Source organism: Ranitomeya imitator, chromosome 5 (genome assembly GCF_032444005.1).
Source record: "Ranitomeya imitator isolate aRanImi1 chromosome 5, aRanImi1.pri, whole genome shotgun sequence".
In the NCBI taxonomy this organism is placed as follows: Eukaryota; Metazoa; Chordata; class Amphibia; order Anura; family Dendrobatidae; genus Ranitomeya; species Ranitomeya imitator.
Genome location: NC_091286.1, coordinates 651,097,201 through 651,115,767, shown reverse-complemented (window position 1 = coordinate 651,115,767; position 18,567 = coordinate 651,097,201). Strand labels below are relative to the sequence as shown.

The window sequence follows — 18,567 nt, the reverse complement described above, 5'->3', positions numbered from 1 at the left end:
TTTCAGAATGATGAAATCACTGTATGCAGAACATGTGCTAATTAGGACGGGTAATGCTTCTAGGGAGGGGAAGAACTTGGGCACGCTCCATTCCTGCACGGTATGCAGTATATACCATTACACAGCTTGTAAAAGCAGGAGTACAGTACTCCATAGCGTACCCATTGGATCTAAACTTTTACTTTCTGTAATATATGTGTGTGTGTGTGTGTGTGTGTGTGTGTGTGTGTGTGTGTGTGTGTGTGTGTGTGTGTGTGTATTTTTTTTAAACTTTTTTTTATAGTCCAAATATGGGACAAAAATAAGACAGATTTAGATGCGGATACTCCCTATAGAACTGCATTAGATGCAATAAGTCCACAAGTAAAAAAACGTGCTAAAATTGGACTGTATGAATAAGGTTTTGTCAAAGCCAAATATCAGGATGTATGAAAAGCAAAGCACCTTTATTTCAAAACAATACAAACCAAAAACAGACAAAAACTGCAGCTTCAAAAACGCAAGACAAATGTAAAAAAAAAAAAAAACACACATAGACGCAATGAAAATAAAAAGGCAAGTAATCAAATTTAATTAATAGGTGCAGAAATAATACAGAAAAAAGTCACCAATAGTTCATTGTCGGAACGTAGCCTTCGTGCTTAAAAAATAATAATTCTGAACTTTGTAAACTTCATAAAAACTCTTGATGACTTATTTTAATAAGTTTGAGGGAAGGTTCAAAACCCCCAAAAAATGGTATATATATTATAGAATTTGCACTGAAAAACATAACTATTATTTTGTTATTATTTTGTTAGGCTGCATAATGTAAAAAACAAAACAAAACAAAAACAAAGAAACATACCATGTTCTATAACATTTTTTAGGTTTTGTGCCCATGTAAAATACCATATTCTGCCAGTCTATAAATGTATACAGTGTGGATTTCACTTTGACAGCAGTGATGAAGGAAAAAAAAATTAGATTTTTCCATGCTGCTGATGAACTGATGAAAAGAGTCTGAGATACAAGAACTGTATTAATTGCGGTTTTATTATAGACGCGTTTTGAAGTTGATATACCTCTTCTTCAGGACATAACCATGCAGAGAGCTGCTCCATTCAACTGCTCTTGTCCATGACCGTAGGGTCAGTAGCGAATGAGGGACATAAGTAATAACTCCTTTAACCCCACTGGTCATAGGACCTGCTCATACATCCTATGTAAGGTGCCGGCTGTGTTATACAGCCGGATCTGCCATTAACACAGCAGCAACCTGATCTCGCTCTGATCACTCCTCTAAACATTTAAAGTAAAAAATATTTTAAAAAGAAATTTTTTTCCCCTAACAAACTTATTTGGTCTTGCCATGTCAGCTAAAGTCTGATAAAAATATACAAAAAATGAACCCACAAAGTAAACGTAAATAAAAAAAAAAATCAAAACTCCAAAATTGATATTTTCCGGTCACCACACCATCTGCACCTCTCCTCAAAATGCAATAATATCTTGTGTACCCCGAAATGGTACCAATAAAAACTCCAGCTAACACAATAAAACAAGCACTCACAGAGCGCTATCAAGGAAAAAAAAAATTAACAAGTTACAAGTCTCGGAAAATGGCGACACACCTATTTTTTTTTTCCAAGAAAGTTCAGATTTTTTCTTAGATTGTAAAAAAAAAAAAAATCCGTTTGATATCACAGTACTCGTACTGACTTAAAGAATCATGTTGTAAATCCAAAACAAAAAATACTAAGTTGCGGCTTCCCTCCTTTTTCTTTTTCCGTAAAATGAATGATGTCACTGAAAATGGCTATGTCCATCGAAAAATAAAAAGAAGTTATGACTTAGAAGAAGGAATAGTAAAAGCAAAAGTTCAAAAATTGGCCGGGGAAGAAAGGGGTCAATCCATCAGGAGGTGTGTGGATTTAGAGAATTTGAGAAAACCTATAGAAATAAGTGTAAACCGAACACGCGTCCTGATGGTGGGACCCCAGTTAGATACGAGACTGCTATGCTATACAATTATCTGAAGCCGATATACGAGATCACTCCGTTGTGTCCTTCAGAACATTCAGAAACTTTACTTGGTCTTATATTTCCTAACTTGTAAGAATGCAAGAACCCCATTATTTTGGTTTCCAGTCATTATCGGCTTCTGGATATACCAGAGTGTTCACATGAGATACAACATGGACAGTGACATTCCTCCCGGAGAGCGACAGACAGGTGCAGTACTTACAGCTGTCCAGACTTGCCCTCGAACCTCTATCATTCCTGTTCCAGTTCTCAGTCAACTGCCGGAGGGCCTCCTTCTCCAGCAGGATCAAAGGATGGGCACTTGCTCTAGAAGCCTTACGATACATTTCATCGCTGTCGTCTTCCACCACGATACAGAACATCTGTTTCATGGCGGAGCCCGGAGAGCCCTGCTCCTCCTCATGGAAGATTACTGGCACACGGAAGATGTCCCAGCCATCGGAATGCTACAGACGTGTACCTGAACATCGCTATGAATCAGATGCACCTGTCTGGCAGGACGGTACAAGGAAACATCCCTCATGGCAACTTCAACGTGACGGCGTACAGTCATCCTTCAAAACCTCTAGGACTACAGGACATTCTGGAGCTCCGTTGGGTACAGTATGTCAAAGTGAAAAGTCAGCGTCCCTCAATGTCCAGTGAAAGTAAACGATCAACGGGAAGAATTTCTACCGAATACTTTTCTAAGTAATCTGGTTCATTCACCAAGGATGTTCCAAAGTCGTCCATGAGAATGTTGGGGTAATGAGCATGTTCGACCACAGCCCCACTAACTGTCCATAAGAATGGTGGTCATACATGCCAACCATGTCTTCATTTACACACAGAATTTTGTGATCCCCATTCTTGTGAACGGTGAGGGTCCCACTCGTCAAGACCCATAATAATCCAACATTTATCACCTTTCACCTATCCTATGGATAGAAGATGATTAATACTGCTTGTGGGATAAGTAGGAACAAGTTACAATTTATCTACAACTTCTAGATCAGCGGTAGTCTGAACACTGGGACCCTCAACAAATGCTAGAATGGAGCATTTTCATTCCCAATAAAAAGGAGCGCCAGTGAGCAGGCACAAGCGTCGCTCCGTACTCGGCTTTCTGTGGCACTCCCGTAGGGAATGAATGGAGCTGCGGTTGAGTACGTGACCCATTCTTCCAATCGGTGAGGATCCTAGTAGTTGGACCTCCACCGCTCTTGGAGTTATCCTGTGCTCTGACATTGCTCCCATCGAGAATATGGCTGATATATTTAATTATAGCGATATTTATAGTGAAAGTTAAGTCAATATGTCCTGACGTAACATCATGTGGATTATTAATAAATGATTATACAATATGTTCATAACATTTTTATTACCATTGTGAAATATCTATAATTTATGCGCCAAATCTACTTTATACGTCAGCATGATGTTAGCTGAAATCCTCAAACAAAAATTACTAAAAACCCTATGAAGAACGAGTTGGCATTGATGGTTCCCAGGGTGCTGAGGGTAATCAAGCGGGCGTTTAAATTGCGGAATACGGTATTAATTTTCCCTACAAGCATAAAGGAATATTACAGTAAGTAGAAGTTACCACCTATCCTCCAGATTTAAGAAAACTTCCAGGTACGTGGGGGTCCAACTAATAACACACCGCTTTTTTCAACAGGTTTACCCCCATTAGAATGAAGCAGCTGCGCACATGCTTGACTGGCACTCCATTTTTTCCTGGGGATGTAGGAAAATTTGAATTACAGAAACAGAATGGCCATCTAGCCTTGGGGATTGCCACTTGAGACTAAATGGTGGGATAAGAGTACCCCTTACTGGCGATCAGTGGTGGTCCAAGGAGTCAGACCCCACAGATAAATAATTTATTGCTTATCAATAGGTGACCTAACGTTTACCTTCTGAAATACCACTTTAAGAAAGAGCAGTTCTGCAGCATATTTACAAAAAAAAAAAAAAAAAAAATCAACCAACCATCCGTTTTACTGATGGGACACAAAAGTAAAAACATTAACATAGGCCCTGCCTGTAAATTAACTGGCCTAAATATGATTCATAAAACTAGACAATTTTGTCCTCACCTTTTGTCATACTATAATTTTTTACATGTTCATTAAACATTCTAGTGGAAGTCCTGTAAAGAATATATGGGTTAATCTATTTAATTCCTGGCCGGTGAACACTCTGACAGCAAGGTGTAATCTCTTCATCCTACTGCTAGATGAGCAATAGGGGGGAGGCTCCTGGTGCAGACAGTTGTGTTTAGTTTTTGCACATGTTCTATGCTCTTTTATAGGGTTATTTCCTATCAACAACAGAAAAGTTATCCACTGCCGGCAGCATAGAGAATAAGGGGTCGGAACGCTGAGACTCCCAGGAATTCAGAGATGGTGGATCTAGAACCTTAAGAATGGTTCACTGGGGGCAGAGTTATAGTCTGAGCACCATCCTCCCAGAACCTGGAGGAGATCTGGAGGAGATCATTTATATAAAGTGATAGAAGAGGATTTCTCCACAACTAGGTATCTGATATAAGGCAGACATTTTAATCCGCCGTCTATAGCCTGTATGCCCATATTAATAGTTTAGATAGGTCAAATGTGATGACAGATTCCCCAGGGTTGTCCACCTAGGAGGACTTTTGAGTCCCTAAATGTCCTATACCACCTTGATTATTTCATACTAGATCCCCTAGAATACTCAACTCGCTTTTGCTTCCAGGTGTGTGTATATTATATATTGTTTTAAATTTCTTTAGGGGACTGGAGCCTGCAGTAATTTATAGATTTTGTACAGTATACGGTCAGTATGACAATATTGTAGTATACAGTACAAATGACAATCTCTTATGAAGCCCAGCCTCTGGTAACCTGTCTACACTCCGAGATAGCGCCACTTAAAAGTCACTTTCAGAGATTGACCCACCGCGGCAATTATGTGGTTAAACCTCAGCGATCCGAGCTGGTTCTAGTTGCTGCCATTAGTAGTAGGCCTTGGCTGTACAAACGTTGCATGTTTTGCCTGATATATGTGAAAAAAAAAAAAATCTTTCTGAGGGATCACTCCGGTGCTTTGGACATTTCTAGTTGGATCGATTTGTGGTTTTGGTTGAGAATTGGCAAAGTTAAGCTCGGAGCGGTAGGAGTGGAATTATTCGGGAAGGGGTTATATAAACCATGAAATATTAGTTTTCCGGTGCCTCTAACGGAGTATACAACTATCAATTGTAGTCATTACGCCACCATAATAGTAACATTGAAAACAGAGCCAGGACCATCAAGTGCAACCTCCGTATTCGAAGTGTTGATCCAGAAGAAGGCAAACGCCCCTGAAGCAGAGCAGAATCTTCCCTTATGGCTTCAAATCCTCCAAAATATACAGACGAGATGACCAGCTTTGGAAAAAAAACATAATTTTGTGATACTCTGACGAAAGATGTGTATGCCATGCAATCCCTGCATGCGTTGCGACTGTCGGAACAACCGCGAGACAGGCAGGCGGGGAGACTCATACTGTTCCAGCACGCCCAAGATTCTCTGTTAGCACCTTATCCAATCACGTTCGCTCATCACTAACGATTGGATGTGAGGTGAATTGCAGCCTATTGAGTGTTTTCTTAGCATGCTGTAATAATATACTACATTTCTATGGTGAGAAATTGGAATCAGTAACGAAATTCACTGAAATATAAGAGTGGACACAGCTACCGTTACCTCAATTTAGAGAGAACGACAACGTCAATAGCGGACCCTAGAGAGACAGCTTTCCTTCTTATAGGGAACATTGCCAGGCTTATAGCTTATAACAGTCTCCAAAGGAGAAAGAGTATAAACCTAAATCCACATTAAAGGGAATCTGTCACCCCCAAAATCAAAGGTGAACTAAGCCCACCGGCATCAAGGGCTTATCTACAGCATTCTGGAATGCTGTAGATAAGCCCCCAATGTATCATGAAAGATGAGAAAGAGGTTAGATTATACTCACCTGGGCGGGTGGTCCGGGGCCTCCCATCTTCTTACGATGACGTCCTCTTCTTGTCTTCACTCTGCGGCTACGGCACAGGCGTACTTTGTCTGCCCTGTTGAGGGCAGAGCAAAGTACTGCAGTGCGCAGGCGCCGGGCCTCTCTGACCTTTACCGCTGCCTGCGCACTGCAGTACTTTGCTCTGTCCTCAACAGGGCAGACACAGTACGCCTCCGCCGGAGCGTGAAGACAAGAAGACGACGTCATCGTAAGAAGATGGGAGGCCCCGGACCGGACCGTGACACCCATCGGAAACGGAACGCAGCAGGACCGCCCCTGGGTGAGTATAATCTAACGTATTTTTCGCATCTTTCAGGATACATTGGGGGCTTATCTACAGCATTACAGAATGCATTACACCTTATACTGTAGATAAGCCCCTGATGACGAAGGGCTTAGCTCACCTTCGATTTTGGGGGTGACAGGTTCCCTCTTACCAAGCTAACCAGCACCTTGCTCTGCACTAACACGGGCAACAAACCAGAAACAGGTGTTAGTCTCTTTTGGAGTAGACTACGGTTTGGTTCATATCTTCGGTCATGTTGAAAGGCCTCGGGTTAAACAATAACTTGTATAAAATCCCGATTCTTATGATTTTATTAGATCTGTCAGCAGCTAATGTTCCTTGGTTGCTGAAATTAATTGAATTGTCTGCTAGAAAGTTACTGGAACATCAGGTGTATTTACACCAGCCGATTATCGTGTACAAGACTTCCTACGAACGCTCGACTCCGGATAATCGTCCATTGTGTTAACTGGATGATGATCATCTGATAAATAAGCAAAACTCCCATTCGTTGGGTGAAATAATTTTTAAGCTTGCCTAAAAATTATCTTTGTCAAAAGCATATCATCCTGTGGAAGCAGAAAATGTGCTTCCAAAAACAATTATAGTCAATGCACTCAGAATGATCAGCAAACATGACGATAATGGCAGCAGGTTGACCAGTGTTAACGAACCCTTACTCATATGAAGGTGCTGACCGCTGGGTTTAAGCTCATGGACTTTTGGCTAGTATCTGATGTGTATCCTGTCCAGGAATACAGAAGAATCAGTGAAAGATGGAGCTCATGAAACAAAACCAGGAGACGTGATTCCCAATGAAGTGATCCTTTAATAAACAGACACATTTGCATAGTTACATTCAGCTCCCCATACACAAGAACACAATTTCCCACATGCCGAGAACAAGCTGCAAGTGCGCGATCATCACATACATTATATTTTTAGAACTAGATTATTAAAAAAAAAAATAAAAAAAAAAAAAAAAATCACAATTTAAGGCCACGGAAGCGTCACTAAAAGCCGGACACCGTGAAACCGGCCTGCGGCAATATCAACGGGATACATTCGCAAAATTATAAACACCAGGGTTCCCAAATTTCCCATATATATGTTCAGCAAAGATGGCGATGATGATTATCTCTATGAATATAGCCCGGAGATTAAATGGAACGTTTTTGCCTTTGAAATGTTTAAAAATAAAAATGGCGTAATATGACTTGCAAATGGCGGAGTGATAAATAACACACGATAACTTCCCCATGTCAAGCTCTTTCATTGTTTTTTTTTTTTAATAAAAATCTGATTACTACAGTGGCCTGAGATGACAGATCACATTTCTCCTGAACTGCACGGTAACCGTCCAGTCTTGATGTCGTCGATAGAGTCTCCAGCAGTTGCACACTTTATAATGTTAATACACCTTAATGGGCTAAAGAGCAAAATAAAACCCTTTATTAAAGGAAATCGGTCCGAAAGGATCTCACGCATCAACCTATTTATATGCGCATGTATCGCTTCCAAAGACAAGTTCAGCAATACCTTTACATGGCCGATCCCTGCCACCATTACTGAGAAATCAGTGTTTGAATTGATATGCAAATGAGGCTGAAGAGCTATGGTAGATCTGAAGCCTCTGTCACTCCAGCTCTATTCCTTGCCCAGCTCCGCCTCCTCCTGCATGACCTCAGGCAAAGGAGATGGTCAGTGAAGCAGGAGGCTGCGGCGGGGAATAGAGCTGGAGTGACAGAGGCTTCAGATCTATCATAGCTTTTTGGATATTTTTCAGTAATGAAAGAACAGTATTGGTATTGCAAGACTATTCTTTATCAAAGCTACACGCATATATGGTTTAAGGTGTAAAATCCTGCTTAAAAGTAGTTTTCTCATTTTCGGTCTCAAGAGAACACGACTCTGAAGACTCCAGGGGAGGCTTGTTTAATTGACAGGGTGGACCAGCAGTGTGGCCGTGCTGCTAGCCCGAACTGTGCCTTCTCAGATGCTGCCAGCAGAGGGCACTAAAGCTGGACAAATCCAACAATGCTGCCAGCTCCAGAGCAGCACTCGCAAGCTGAAGAGCAAAGAGCTTGTAAGCGAGCGTTCCTTGCCTAGAAGACCACCCTCCTCTGATCGCGGAGCCTGTTAACCTAGACATCTAACAGGTAAAAAATAGAAACATCCTTCCATTGTTGAGACCAGAGAGAATTCTTAATAAGAGGTAAGATGCAAAAGTGGCATGTTTTTACCAGTACTGTGCAACTGTACCCATATAAGATGATAAAACCTTCTTAAATTTGTACACTTGTGTGTGGTGGTCAATAAAGGATAAATTTCGCAATGTGGAAAAAAATATTTAATCATTACACCTATAAGGGTATGTGCACACGTAGGTGGGATGTCTGCGGATTTTTCCGCACCTGTTTTTGTAAATCCGCAGGTAAACCGCACTGCTGATTACTTGCGCATTCACCGCGGTTTTTGTGCAGATTCCTATTATGGAGCAAGTGTAAGCCGCAGCGGAATCTGCACAAAGAATTGACATGCTGCGGAATGTAAACCGCGGCGTTTCCGCGCGTTGTTTTCCGCAGCATGTGCACTGCGGATTTTGTTTTCCATAGGTTTACATTGTACTGTAAACTCATGGAAAACTGCTGCCGATCTGCAGCGTCAAAACTGCTGCGGATCCACAGCAAAATCCGCACCGTGAGCACATACCCTTAATCCATACCTTTCAGAGGTTGCATGGAATGAAAAAAAAGTCTAGTTTCTCGTGCTCTGGTCACAATAGCCGACTCCACTATAGGAGTCAAAAACCCAGCAAAGCATTAGAAGGTGCTGTGCTTTGTACTCTCCCATTCCCATAATGCCCTTTAAGAACACCCATAAGAAAAGGGTACCACCCCTATCAGCCAAAGAGCGTCAGACCCCACTGATCGCAATGCTGCAGGGAAAGCATGTGCTATCCGAGACCGATTGCAAGGAATCTCAGCTACTACCTGGGAGTGAACCGCACAATTAAAGGGTGATGTCCACCCAAGGTCAAACCCTTTAAAACATCATTAATTCCCTACGCAAAACAGGATTTCGACATATGTACAGACGGGCCATAGTCAGACATGGATTCCCACCCACAGGCTGATAAAGCTGCATTCACTCCTTCCCCTCACAGTTCACGCAGGCAGAAAAGGCTGCAACTGCATCTCCCTCCTCTCCCCCTTTCCCAGCAAAATTCACACACAGGCAGAAAAGGCTGCAGCCTTCTCCCCTCTCAGCATGGTTCCCTCATACAGGCAGAAAAGGCTGCAGCTGCATCTCCCTCCTCCCCCTTTCCTAGAATAATTCACACACATGCAGAAAAACCTGCAGCTTCATCCCCTCCCCCTTCTCACAGCATGGTTCCCGCATAAAGGCAGGAACGGCTGCAGCTGCATTCTCTCCTCCATCTTCCCAACACAGTTCCCAGACAAGCAGAAAAAGCAGCAGGTGCATCTCCCTCTTCCCCCTTTCCTAGGATAATTCACACAGTCATAAAAAGCTGCATTCCCTCTTCCTTCTCTCCTCTTACAGCATTGTTCCCAGACATACAGAATAGGCTGCAGCTGCATTTCCCTCCTCCCACCACAGCTCCCAGACAAGCAGAAAAGGCTGCAGCTGCATCTCCCTCCTCCTCCTTTCCCAGCATAATTCACACACAGGCAGAAAAGGCTGCAGCTGCATCCCCCTCCTTCTCCCCTCTCACAGCATTGTTCCCAGACAGGCAGAAGAGGCTGCAGCTGCATTTCCCTCTTCCCTCTCCACTTGATTTTACCTTCCTGCATTGCTGGGGAGCAGCTTTTTAGCAACTGAACCCATTTATATCTATCTATTAAAGTGTTCTATGTGCATTACTTATTTATTTGTACGCACACGGTCTCAGGATTCATTCTAACTAGAGATAACCTCTAATATTTTAGAGAAAAGTGCCATCAATAGTGGACGACGTGTTCTTACACTTTACCCTGTATTTTTTTCAATTACCCAGAAGAAAAGCTGAAAACCTGAACAACCCATACAGATGTAACAGAGCTAAACGCGCCCCTGAAGTGATGGAGGATCGGTCAGCATCTCCGGACAGGTCTGCTTTAGTTTGTACATGGTTCCTCAACAAATCTGTAAAATCTTTCCTTAGATCACTGCGTTGTGTGACCTTCTGTTACTCCTCCTGGAAATGTAGGACTAGCTGGCGAACCGGGTGATTTCCTCCCATACACATTAGACTAAACTCAGTTACCCGTTGGCCGAGTCGAGTGCTCGTGCATCTGAGGAAGTCAGGAGTTACCCGTTGGCCGAGTCGAGTGCTCGTGCATCTGAGGAAGTCAGGAGTTACCCGTTGGCCGAGTCGAGTGCTCGTGCATCTGGGGAAGTCAGGAGTTACCCGTTGGCCGAGTCGAGTGCTCGTGCATCTGAGGAAGTCAGGAGTTACCCGTTGGCCGAGTCGAGTGCTCGTGCATCTGGGGAAGTCAGGAGTTACCCGTTGGCCGAGTCGAGTGCTCGTGCATCTGAGGAAGTCAGGAGTTACCCGTTGGCCGAGTCGAGTGCTCGTGCATCTGGGGAAGTCAGGAGTTACCCGTTGGCCGAGTCAAGTGCTCGTGGATCTGGGGAAGTCAGGAGTTACCCGTGGGCCGTGTCGAGTGCTCATGCATCTGGGGAAGTCAGGAGTTACCTGTTGGCCGAGTCGAGTGTTCATGCGTCTGGGGAAGTCGGGAGTTATCCGTTGGTCGAGTGCTCGTGGATCTGGGGAAGTCAGGAGTTACCCGTTGGCCGTGTCGAGTGCTCATGCATTTGGGGAAGTCAGGAGTTACCCGTTGGCCGTGTCGAGTGCTCATGCATTTGGGGAAGTCAGGAGTTACCCGTTGGCCGTGTCGAGTGCTCATGCATCTGGGGAAGTCAGGAGTTACCCGTTGGCCGTGTCGAGTGCTCATGCATCTGGGGAAGTCAGGAGTTACCCGTTGGCCGTGTCGAGTGCTCGTGCATCTGGGGAAGACAGGAGTTACCCGTTGGCCGAGTCGAGTGCTCGTGCGTCTGGGGAAGACAGGAGTTACCTGTTGGCCGAGTCGAGTGCTCGTGCATCTGGGGAAGACAGGAGTTACCTGTTGGCCGAGTCGAGTGCTCGTGCATCTGGGGAAGTCAGGAGTTACCCGTTGGCCGAGTCGAGTGCTCGTGCATCTGGGGAAGTCAGGAGACGTAGCGGCGTGAAGCGATACGACCCATGGACAAAAGAAAATGCCAATTTATACATTTCCAGGAGGAATAACAGAGGAACGGCTAAATGCAGAGCTCTGAGGAAGAAACACGGACGGTTCATATAGAAAATATTTAATAACACAGACATGTCTACAGACAGGACAGCTTCTCTGGAGGACAATGCAGCAAATTCATTTGCACCAATAGAAAACTACAGACGCCACATTGTGATAGAAAGGACACTGAGAAGTGGTTTCGCCAAGTCTGCTTCTATTGGAATATATTATTTTTTACCATTATTATTTCCCCCTCTTTAAAAAAAAAAAAACAAACATTCATTAATATTAATTTACATTCAAACCACAGAAGAGAAATAAGTGAATATTCTTTTAAATGTTATAATGTGCAACAAAAAAAAAATCACTAAATATATAAAATTAATCTAATTTCGATCTCAATGATTAATTTATTAAATTGCATAAATAATCTGATTTTAAAGGTAAATAAATAAAAATATGAATGGTCCTCGCAACCTTAACCCTCGTCTGTCTGCTTTCTGGCCGTCTTGCTATATATACTCCCCTGTGAAGAAAACGGGGAACAGCGACAGGACACATAACTGTATACGGGGGGAGGTGTAAAATGGTAGAGAGCCCCCTTAAGACTCTGGTACCATTATTTCCTGGACATCTACAAACTTAGGAATTACATTTATAGATTTAACAGCCATATCTAAAAAGACAACTTTTAACTCATAAATTGCTTGGACTTTTCATACGGAATATTTTTATTTTATTTTATTTTTTTTTAAAGAAAAACTAAATCTCATCAAACCCTTTAAAGAAAAATGTTTAGAGAGTAGGACTCTCGATTATGGGATAACTGGAGGTCTGTGCTGAAGGTGGCAAGCAAAGTAGTGTTTTATCCACCCTTACCTGCTATAAATAATACAATATTACCATGAATAATTAGTATTAATAATGTTCTTACAGCAGCAATACCCCAAATCTTACTACAGAAACTTTTTTTTTTCCTGAAGTTTAATAAGCGATTCCTGATCTCCCCATATTTATCCACTGCTGATACTTATTGGTAGATATGAACATGAGCACGTAGCCCTATGGTCCTATACATAAGGGATGAGCTGAATGTATACTGCTGTGGGGGGCAATGATAGCGTCTTATATACTGTAAACACGTCTGTATTCTATATGAGCGCAGACATTTTCTACCTAATAAATTCAGCTTTGATCTGCCTCTTCAGGTTAGCTTTAACAGTTGGTGGTCATGATACTATTCCCATCCCCGCTTGCTTTATTAATCAGATTCATAAATCTTGGTCGTCACCGTTTTGTACCCTTCCCAGCTTGCTTTATTAATCAGATACCTAAATCTTGGTCATCACCGTTTTGTACCCATCCCAGATTGCTTTATTAATCAGATTCCTAAATCTTGGTCATCACCGTTTTGTACCCTTCCCAGATTGCTTTATTAATCAGATACCTAAATCTTGGTCATCACCGTTTCGTACCCTTCCCAGCTTGCTTTATTAATCAGATTCCTAAATCTTGGTCATCACCGTTTGTACCCTTCCCAGCTTGCTTTATTAATCAGATTCATAAATCTTGGTCGTCACCGTTTTGTACCCTTCCCAGCTTGCTTTATTAATCAGATACCTAAATCTTGGTCATCACCGTTTTGTACCCATCCCAGATTGCTTTATTAATCAGATACCTAAATCTTGGTCATCACCGTTTTGTACCCTTCCCAGCTTGCTTTATTAATCAGATACCTAAATCTTGGTCATCACCGTTTTGTACCCATCCCAGATTGCTTTATTAATCAGATACCTAAATCTTGGTCATCACCGTTTCGTACCCTTCCCAGCTTGCTTTATTAATCAGATTCCTAAATCTTGGTCATCACCGTTTCGTACCCTTCCCAGATTGCTTTATTAATCAGATACCTAAATCTTGGTCATCACCGTTTTGTACCCTTCCCCGCTTGCTTTATTAATCAAATTCCTAAATCTTGGTTGCAATAGTTTTGTGCCCTTCCCCGCTTGGCTTTATTAATCAGATACCTAAATCTTGGTCATCACCGTTTTGTACCCTTCCCCGCTTGCTTTATTAATCAAATTCCTAAATCTTGGTTGCAATAGTTTTGTGCCCTTCCCCGCTTGCTTTATTAATCAGATTCCTAAATCTTGGTCGTCACCGTTTTGTACCCATGCCCGCTTGCTTTATTAATCAGATTCCTAAATCTTGGTCATCACCGTTTTGTACCCTTCCCAGCTTGCTTTATTAATCAGATTCATAAATCTTGGTCGTCACCGTTTTGTACCCTTCCCAGCTTGCTTTATTAATCAGATACCTAAATCTTGGTCATCACCGTTTTGTACCCATCCCAGATTGCTTTATTAATCAGATACCTAAATCTTGGTCATCACCGTTTTGTACCCTTCCCAGCTTGCTTTATTAATCAGATACCTAAATCTTGGTCATCACCGTTTTGTACCCATCCCAGATTGCTTTATTAATCAGATACCTAAATCTTGGTCATCACCGTTTCGTACCCTTCCCAGCTTGCTTTATTAATCAGATTCCTAAATCTTGGTCATCACCGTTTCGTACCCTTCCCAGATTGCTTTATTAATCAGATACCTAAATCTTGGTCATCACCGTTTTGTACCCTTCACCGCTTGCTTTATTAATCAAATTCCTAAATCTTGGTTGCAATAGTTTTGTGCCCTTCCCCGCTTGGCTTTATTAATCAGATAACTAAATCTTGGTCATCACCGTTTTGTACCCTTCCCCGCTTGCTTTATTAATCAAATTCCTAAATCTTGGTTGCAATAGTTTTGTGCCCTTCCCCGCTTGCTTTATTAATCAGATTCCTAAATCTTGGTCGTCACCGTTTTGTACCCATGCCCGCTTGCTTTATTAATCAGATTCCTAAATCTTGGTCATCACCGTTTTGTACCATTCCCAGCTTGTTTTATTAATCAGATTCCTAAATCTTGGTATTCACAGTTTTGTACCATTCCCCGCTTGTTTTATTAATCAGATTCCTAAATCTTGCTTGTCATCTTTCTGCACCCATCCCAGCTTTCTTTCTTTGTACCCATAACAGCTTGCTTTATTAATCAGATTGCTAAATCTAGGTTGTCATCCTAACATCCCAATCTTAGCTTTTATTAAAGGGGCTGTCCCCCTCGTTTGTTGATGATCTATATTTCAGCATAGGTCATCAATATCAGTTCAGTTGGCATGCGATGCCCGACACCCCCACTGATCACTTGCTCCCAATGCCCGCCAAATGTTATCAGTTGAGGCCTGAAACAGTACAAAGCCATCAAATATACAGTGGCCACAGCGGGGTAGAGCAGATCTACTTCCATTCATTAGTATTAGTGCGGATGTGCAGTACCCAGCTGCGGCTATTATAAAGTTGATGAAGCGGTGCACTGCTGAAAAAGTCGACATCCGGCCATCCCCGGCAGCAGGAACAGCTAATTGGTGGGGGTTCCGGGTGTCACATCCCTACCGATCTGATATTGATAATCTATCTTATGTAATATAAAAGACGTGGGCAATCCTTTTAACCATTATTGCGAAAGCTTGGTTGTCATCAGCTTGCTTTATTAATCAAATTATTACAAGCTGGTTGTCCTCATATAGTAACAATCCCTGCTTGATTTATTAATCGGATTTTTAAAGCTAGGTTATGATATGATGGTATAGCACACGCCCCAGATTGTTTTAAAGCTTGGTTGTCATCATGCCAGCCCCCATCCCTGCTTGCTTTATTAATCAGATTTCTAAAGCTTGGCTGTCATCGTATAGTCTCCATCACAGCTGTCCTTATTAATTTGATTTTTTTTTTTGTTTAAATCTGCTCTTTAAAGTTTTTTTTTTTTTTAATCATACTAGTCCCCATCTCAATTACGGTATATTAGTGAGATTTCTAAAGCAGATCATAGCAGATCCCATTCCGGCTTTTTTAATCAGATTACCGTATACTAAACAGTAAATTGAGCAGAGAGCTATTACGGTCTGTAATGGCTCCTTCACGCAGAACGATCTTACAATAATCACCTCGATTCAAAACGAACTAGGAAGCAAATGTACTAAAGCACTAAAGAACGTAAAATAAAATGAATCATCTAAACATGTGCAAACCAATACTCCAATTCAATAGGTAGTAGAATACATAGAAGAGACCATTTACAACTTGATAAACTTGATATTGTCGTGATAACAAAATATTAAAGCAGATGTCATTAAAAAAAAAAAAAAAAAAAAAGGGTCTGGCTTTACCTCTAGAAACAGCGCCGCTCACCCCATGGGCTTTGTCTGTTATTGCAGCTCAGTCTAATTCACTTTAATATGGTTTAAAGGGTATTCTCAAGTTGTCTGTTGAACAAATCGAAACTCTGCAGTCTCCATACGTCCTGGTTTATGTCAGGGCGGGTTCTCCTCCTCCTTGAGTGACTGTTCGGCTCAGTAGCAGAGCAGTAATATTAGTAGAACTATAAAGCTCGGCACGAGTTCTGCTGTAACACATTACGAGCTCTGCTGTAACACACTCTACTATCAGTGGTTAGTTCTGGAGTGTACACTGCTATCACAATATTTACATATAAAGATAACAGGACATTTGAACAAGCACACAGCCCTGGACAGTGAGAGCACTGATACTGCGCACCAGGGATTGTGATTGTACAGGATTGATAAGAAAAGCTCATCAGAAGGTAGGAGGAAGTTGAGCAGCTAACTGATGTATAGGAATAAATGGGTAGGAGAGAGGAGGCTGGGATATTAAAGAGTTAACCACTCTACTGGAATGTAACTACTGGGGCTACAGTCTGGGCAAGCATTGGTTGCCAAGTACCACGGAAACCAGCTGTACACTATGAAAGATAAAAGCTCTCATTGCAGAAGACTGACAGCAGACAGAAAAAGCAAGTCAATTGCAAACTTGCTTCTTTTCATTCTAATTAAAGCAACTGAATAACTTGAGAATACATCTTTAAGCTGCAATAACAGCCAGCAGTTTCTAAACAGAAGGCCTTGTTTCCCCCATAACAATTATAATAAATATGTTTTTACCTAGGACTGCAAGTAAAATGAATACAATCTTATTATAATGCAGCCAGCTCTGCTACATGTAACACCATATATATTTTTTTTTTCTTGCAAGAGGCAGCAATGCTCCATAAGCAATACCTAGAAAAGATTTTAATACTTTTTTTTGGGCTAAATACTTTTTTTTGGCAATATTGTACCTTTCTATACCAATTTTGCATAAACTTTGGTGATATAGAGAAAATAAAAATTAAAATTACATCTGAACACAGAATGCAAAACTTGGTCAGAACGTGCATCATTTCCACCCATGATTATGGAGTCACCAGTAAATCACTGGGAAAACTGGGTGACAACCTATTTGACCAATACTCCACCACCCAGCTTTTTTGGGGGGGAAAGTAGATATGCAACATAAAAAAAGATAAAATAAGGTGATTTTTTGTTTGTTTGTTTGTCTGTAATCTTGGGTTGAGATGCTTTATGCTTTAGAGCAGTGGTCCCCAATGTAACCCACAACTTTGAGCATGTACGAGCCACCACAACTTTCAGCATGTCCGGTCAAGGCATGTTGGGACTTGTAGTTTTGCAAAAGCTTATATGGATTCCGAAAGATGAAAATTGACTGAGACATCTTCCTTCCCAAAAATATATTGCACCCCCATTGCTGTGTCAAAATAACACCTCCCCAAAACATAGAAAACTATTGCACTAGTGTTCACGTTGCAGCCAAATACATGGTTTCTTACAGAAAAGGGAACCAACGTAAGGTTCCTTTAGTACCACGGGGACTGAAAGTCCCAGTTAATGACTGTATAATACCGTCACTGTAAGCAGAAATAATTTATGACAATGTGACATCAAAGAGGAGGAGCGGTTTAGTGGGTGTTTGTGTGCCCAGACCCCGTTAAGACGAAGCTGCAGTTAGAACCCGGGAGGTGCAAGCAGCGCGACATCCAGCGGCACGAGGTTCTAGGAGGCAAAGCTAACAAACCACCGTAAGCCAAGCGGCAAAGCTATGGAAGACCCACAAAGACCCACTATCCTTCCACACACAAAATGAAAACCAAAAGGCAACATGGTAAGGTGATGCTTGGCGTGATCTCGTCAGAAGGCTACTGGTTTTTGTTTTATTGGTTTTTTTTTCGATTGGATTTGAAGCCAATGATCGAGGCGCTCTCCGCACTATAGTCATACACTTGGATAGTGGGTCTCTGTGGTGCTTTCATACTGGCAGACAAGACTGTGTCCTGGAAATAAAGCAGAGAACATGGCGACCGTTAAATTACAAGTTATGACACAAGCAAAAGTAAAACAAAAAAAGGAAATGAACATAAAAAAAAAAGACACAGAATGCAGAAAAAGCTATACTTGTTAAGCTATTTGATACAGATGTTTAGAGGAAAGTTGTCCGTCAATAAGGGGGTTGGCATCTACTGCACAACCACTGCTTAAGAATCCATAAGAAAAGTAATAAACAACCCATCTCCCACACCGGCAGCCTAGTAACATTTATATGTTATGTGACTTCTACAGTGAATCCGCATCCGCTGATCGGCTGCAGCCAACGTCGCGGTTAATCCTACTGACAAATTCCCTTTAAATAGTTCTCAGTCCACAGATGCCATCCTTTACAGGGATTCTGAGGATTTTACTGACATTTATTTAGTTGCATTTAACAGCAAAAGTCACGGTGCATAAACAGCTTACAACACAGCAAAGGATCCCATTTTTGAAAGTTATCAGTCAAGAGAAAGATATCATTTTTTTCTCCAAGGCATTAGATGTACTATGGAACACTGAAGAAGTGGCTTACATTTTGCACAACAATGACATTATCTAGAAAGAGGATGTTTCCTAAAATAAATGATAAAAAAAAAAAAACACACAGAAGAAGAAAATTGGTCCGGGAGGCTGCCAAGAGAC

At 41.8% G+C, this 18,567-nt stretch overlaps 1 protein-coding gene across 5 annotated transcripts in view; it reads right to left on the bottom strand.

Annotated features, from left to right (window-relative positions):
- ITSN2 (intersectin 2) overlaps positions 1 to 18,567 on the bottom strand; it is a 159,164-nt gene that overhangs the window by 26,930 nt on the left and 113,667 nt on the right. For 2 of the 5 annotated variants that reach the window (XM_069728163.1, XM_069728164.1), the window contains one exon: positions 17,755 to 17,891. The exons of the other annotated variants lie outside the window; for them this stretch is intronic. In XM_069728163.1, the coding sequence (XP_069584264.1) occupies positions 17,890 to 17,891 (2 nt within the window). In that variant the 3' untranslated portion in view covers positions 17,755 to 17,889. Of the gene's footprint in view, positions 1 to 17,754; positions 17,892 to 18,567 lie in introns of those variants that run through there. 5 annotated transcript variants of the gene reach the window in all.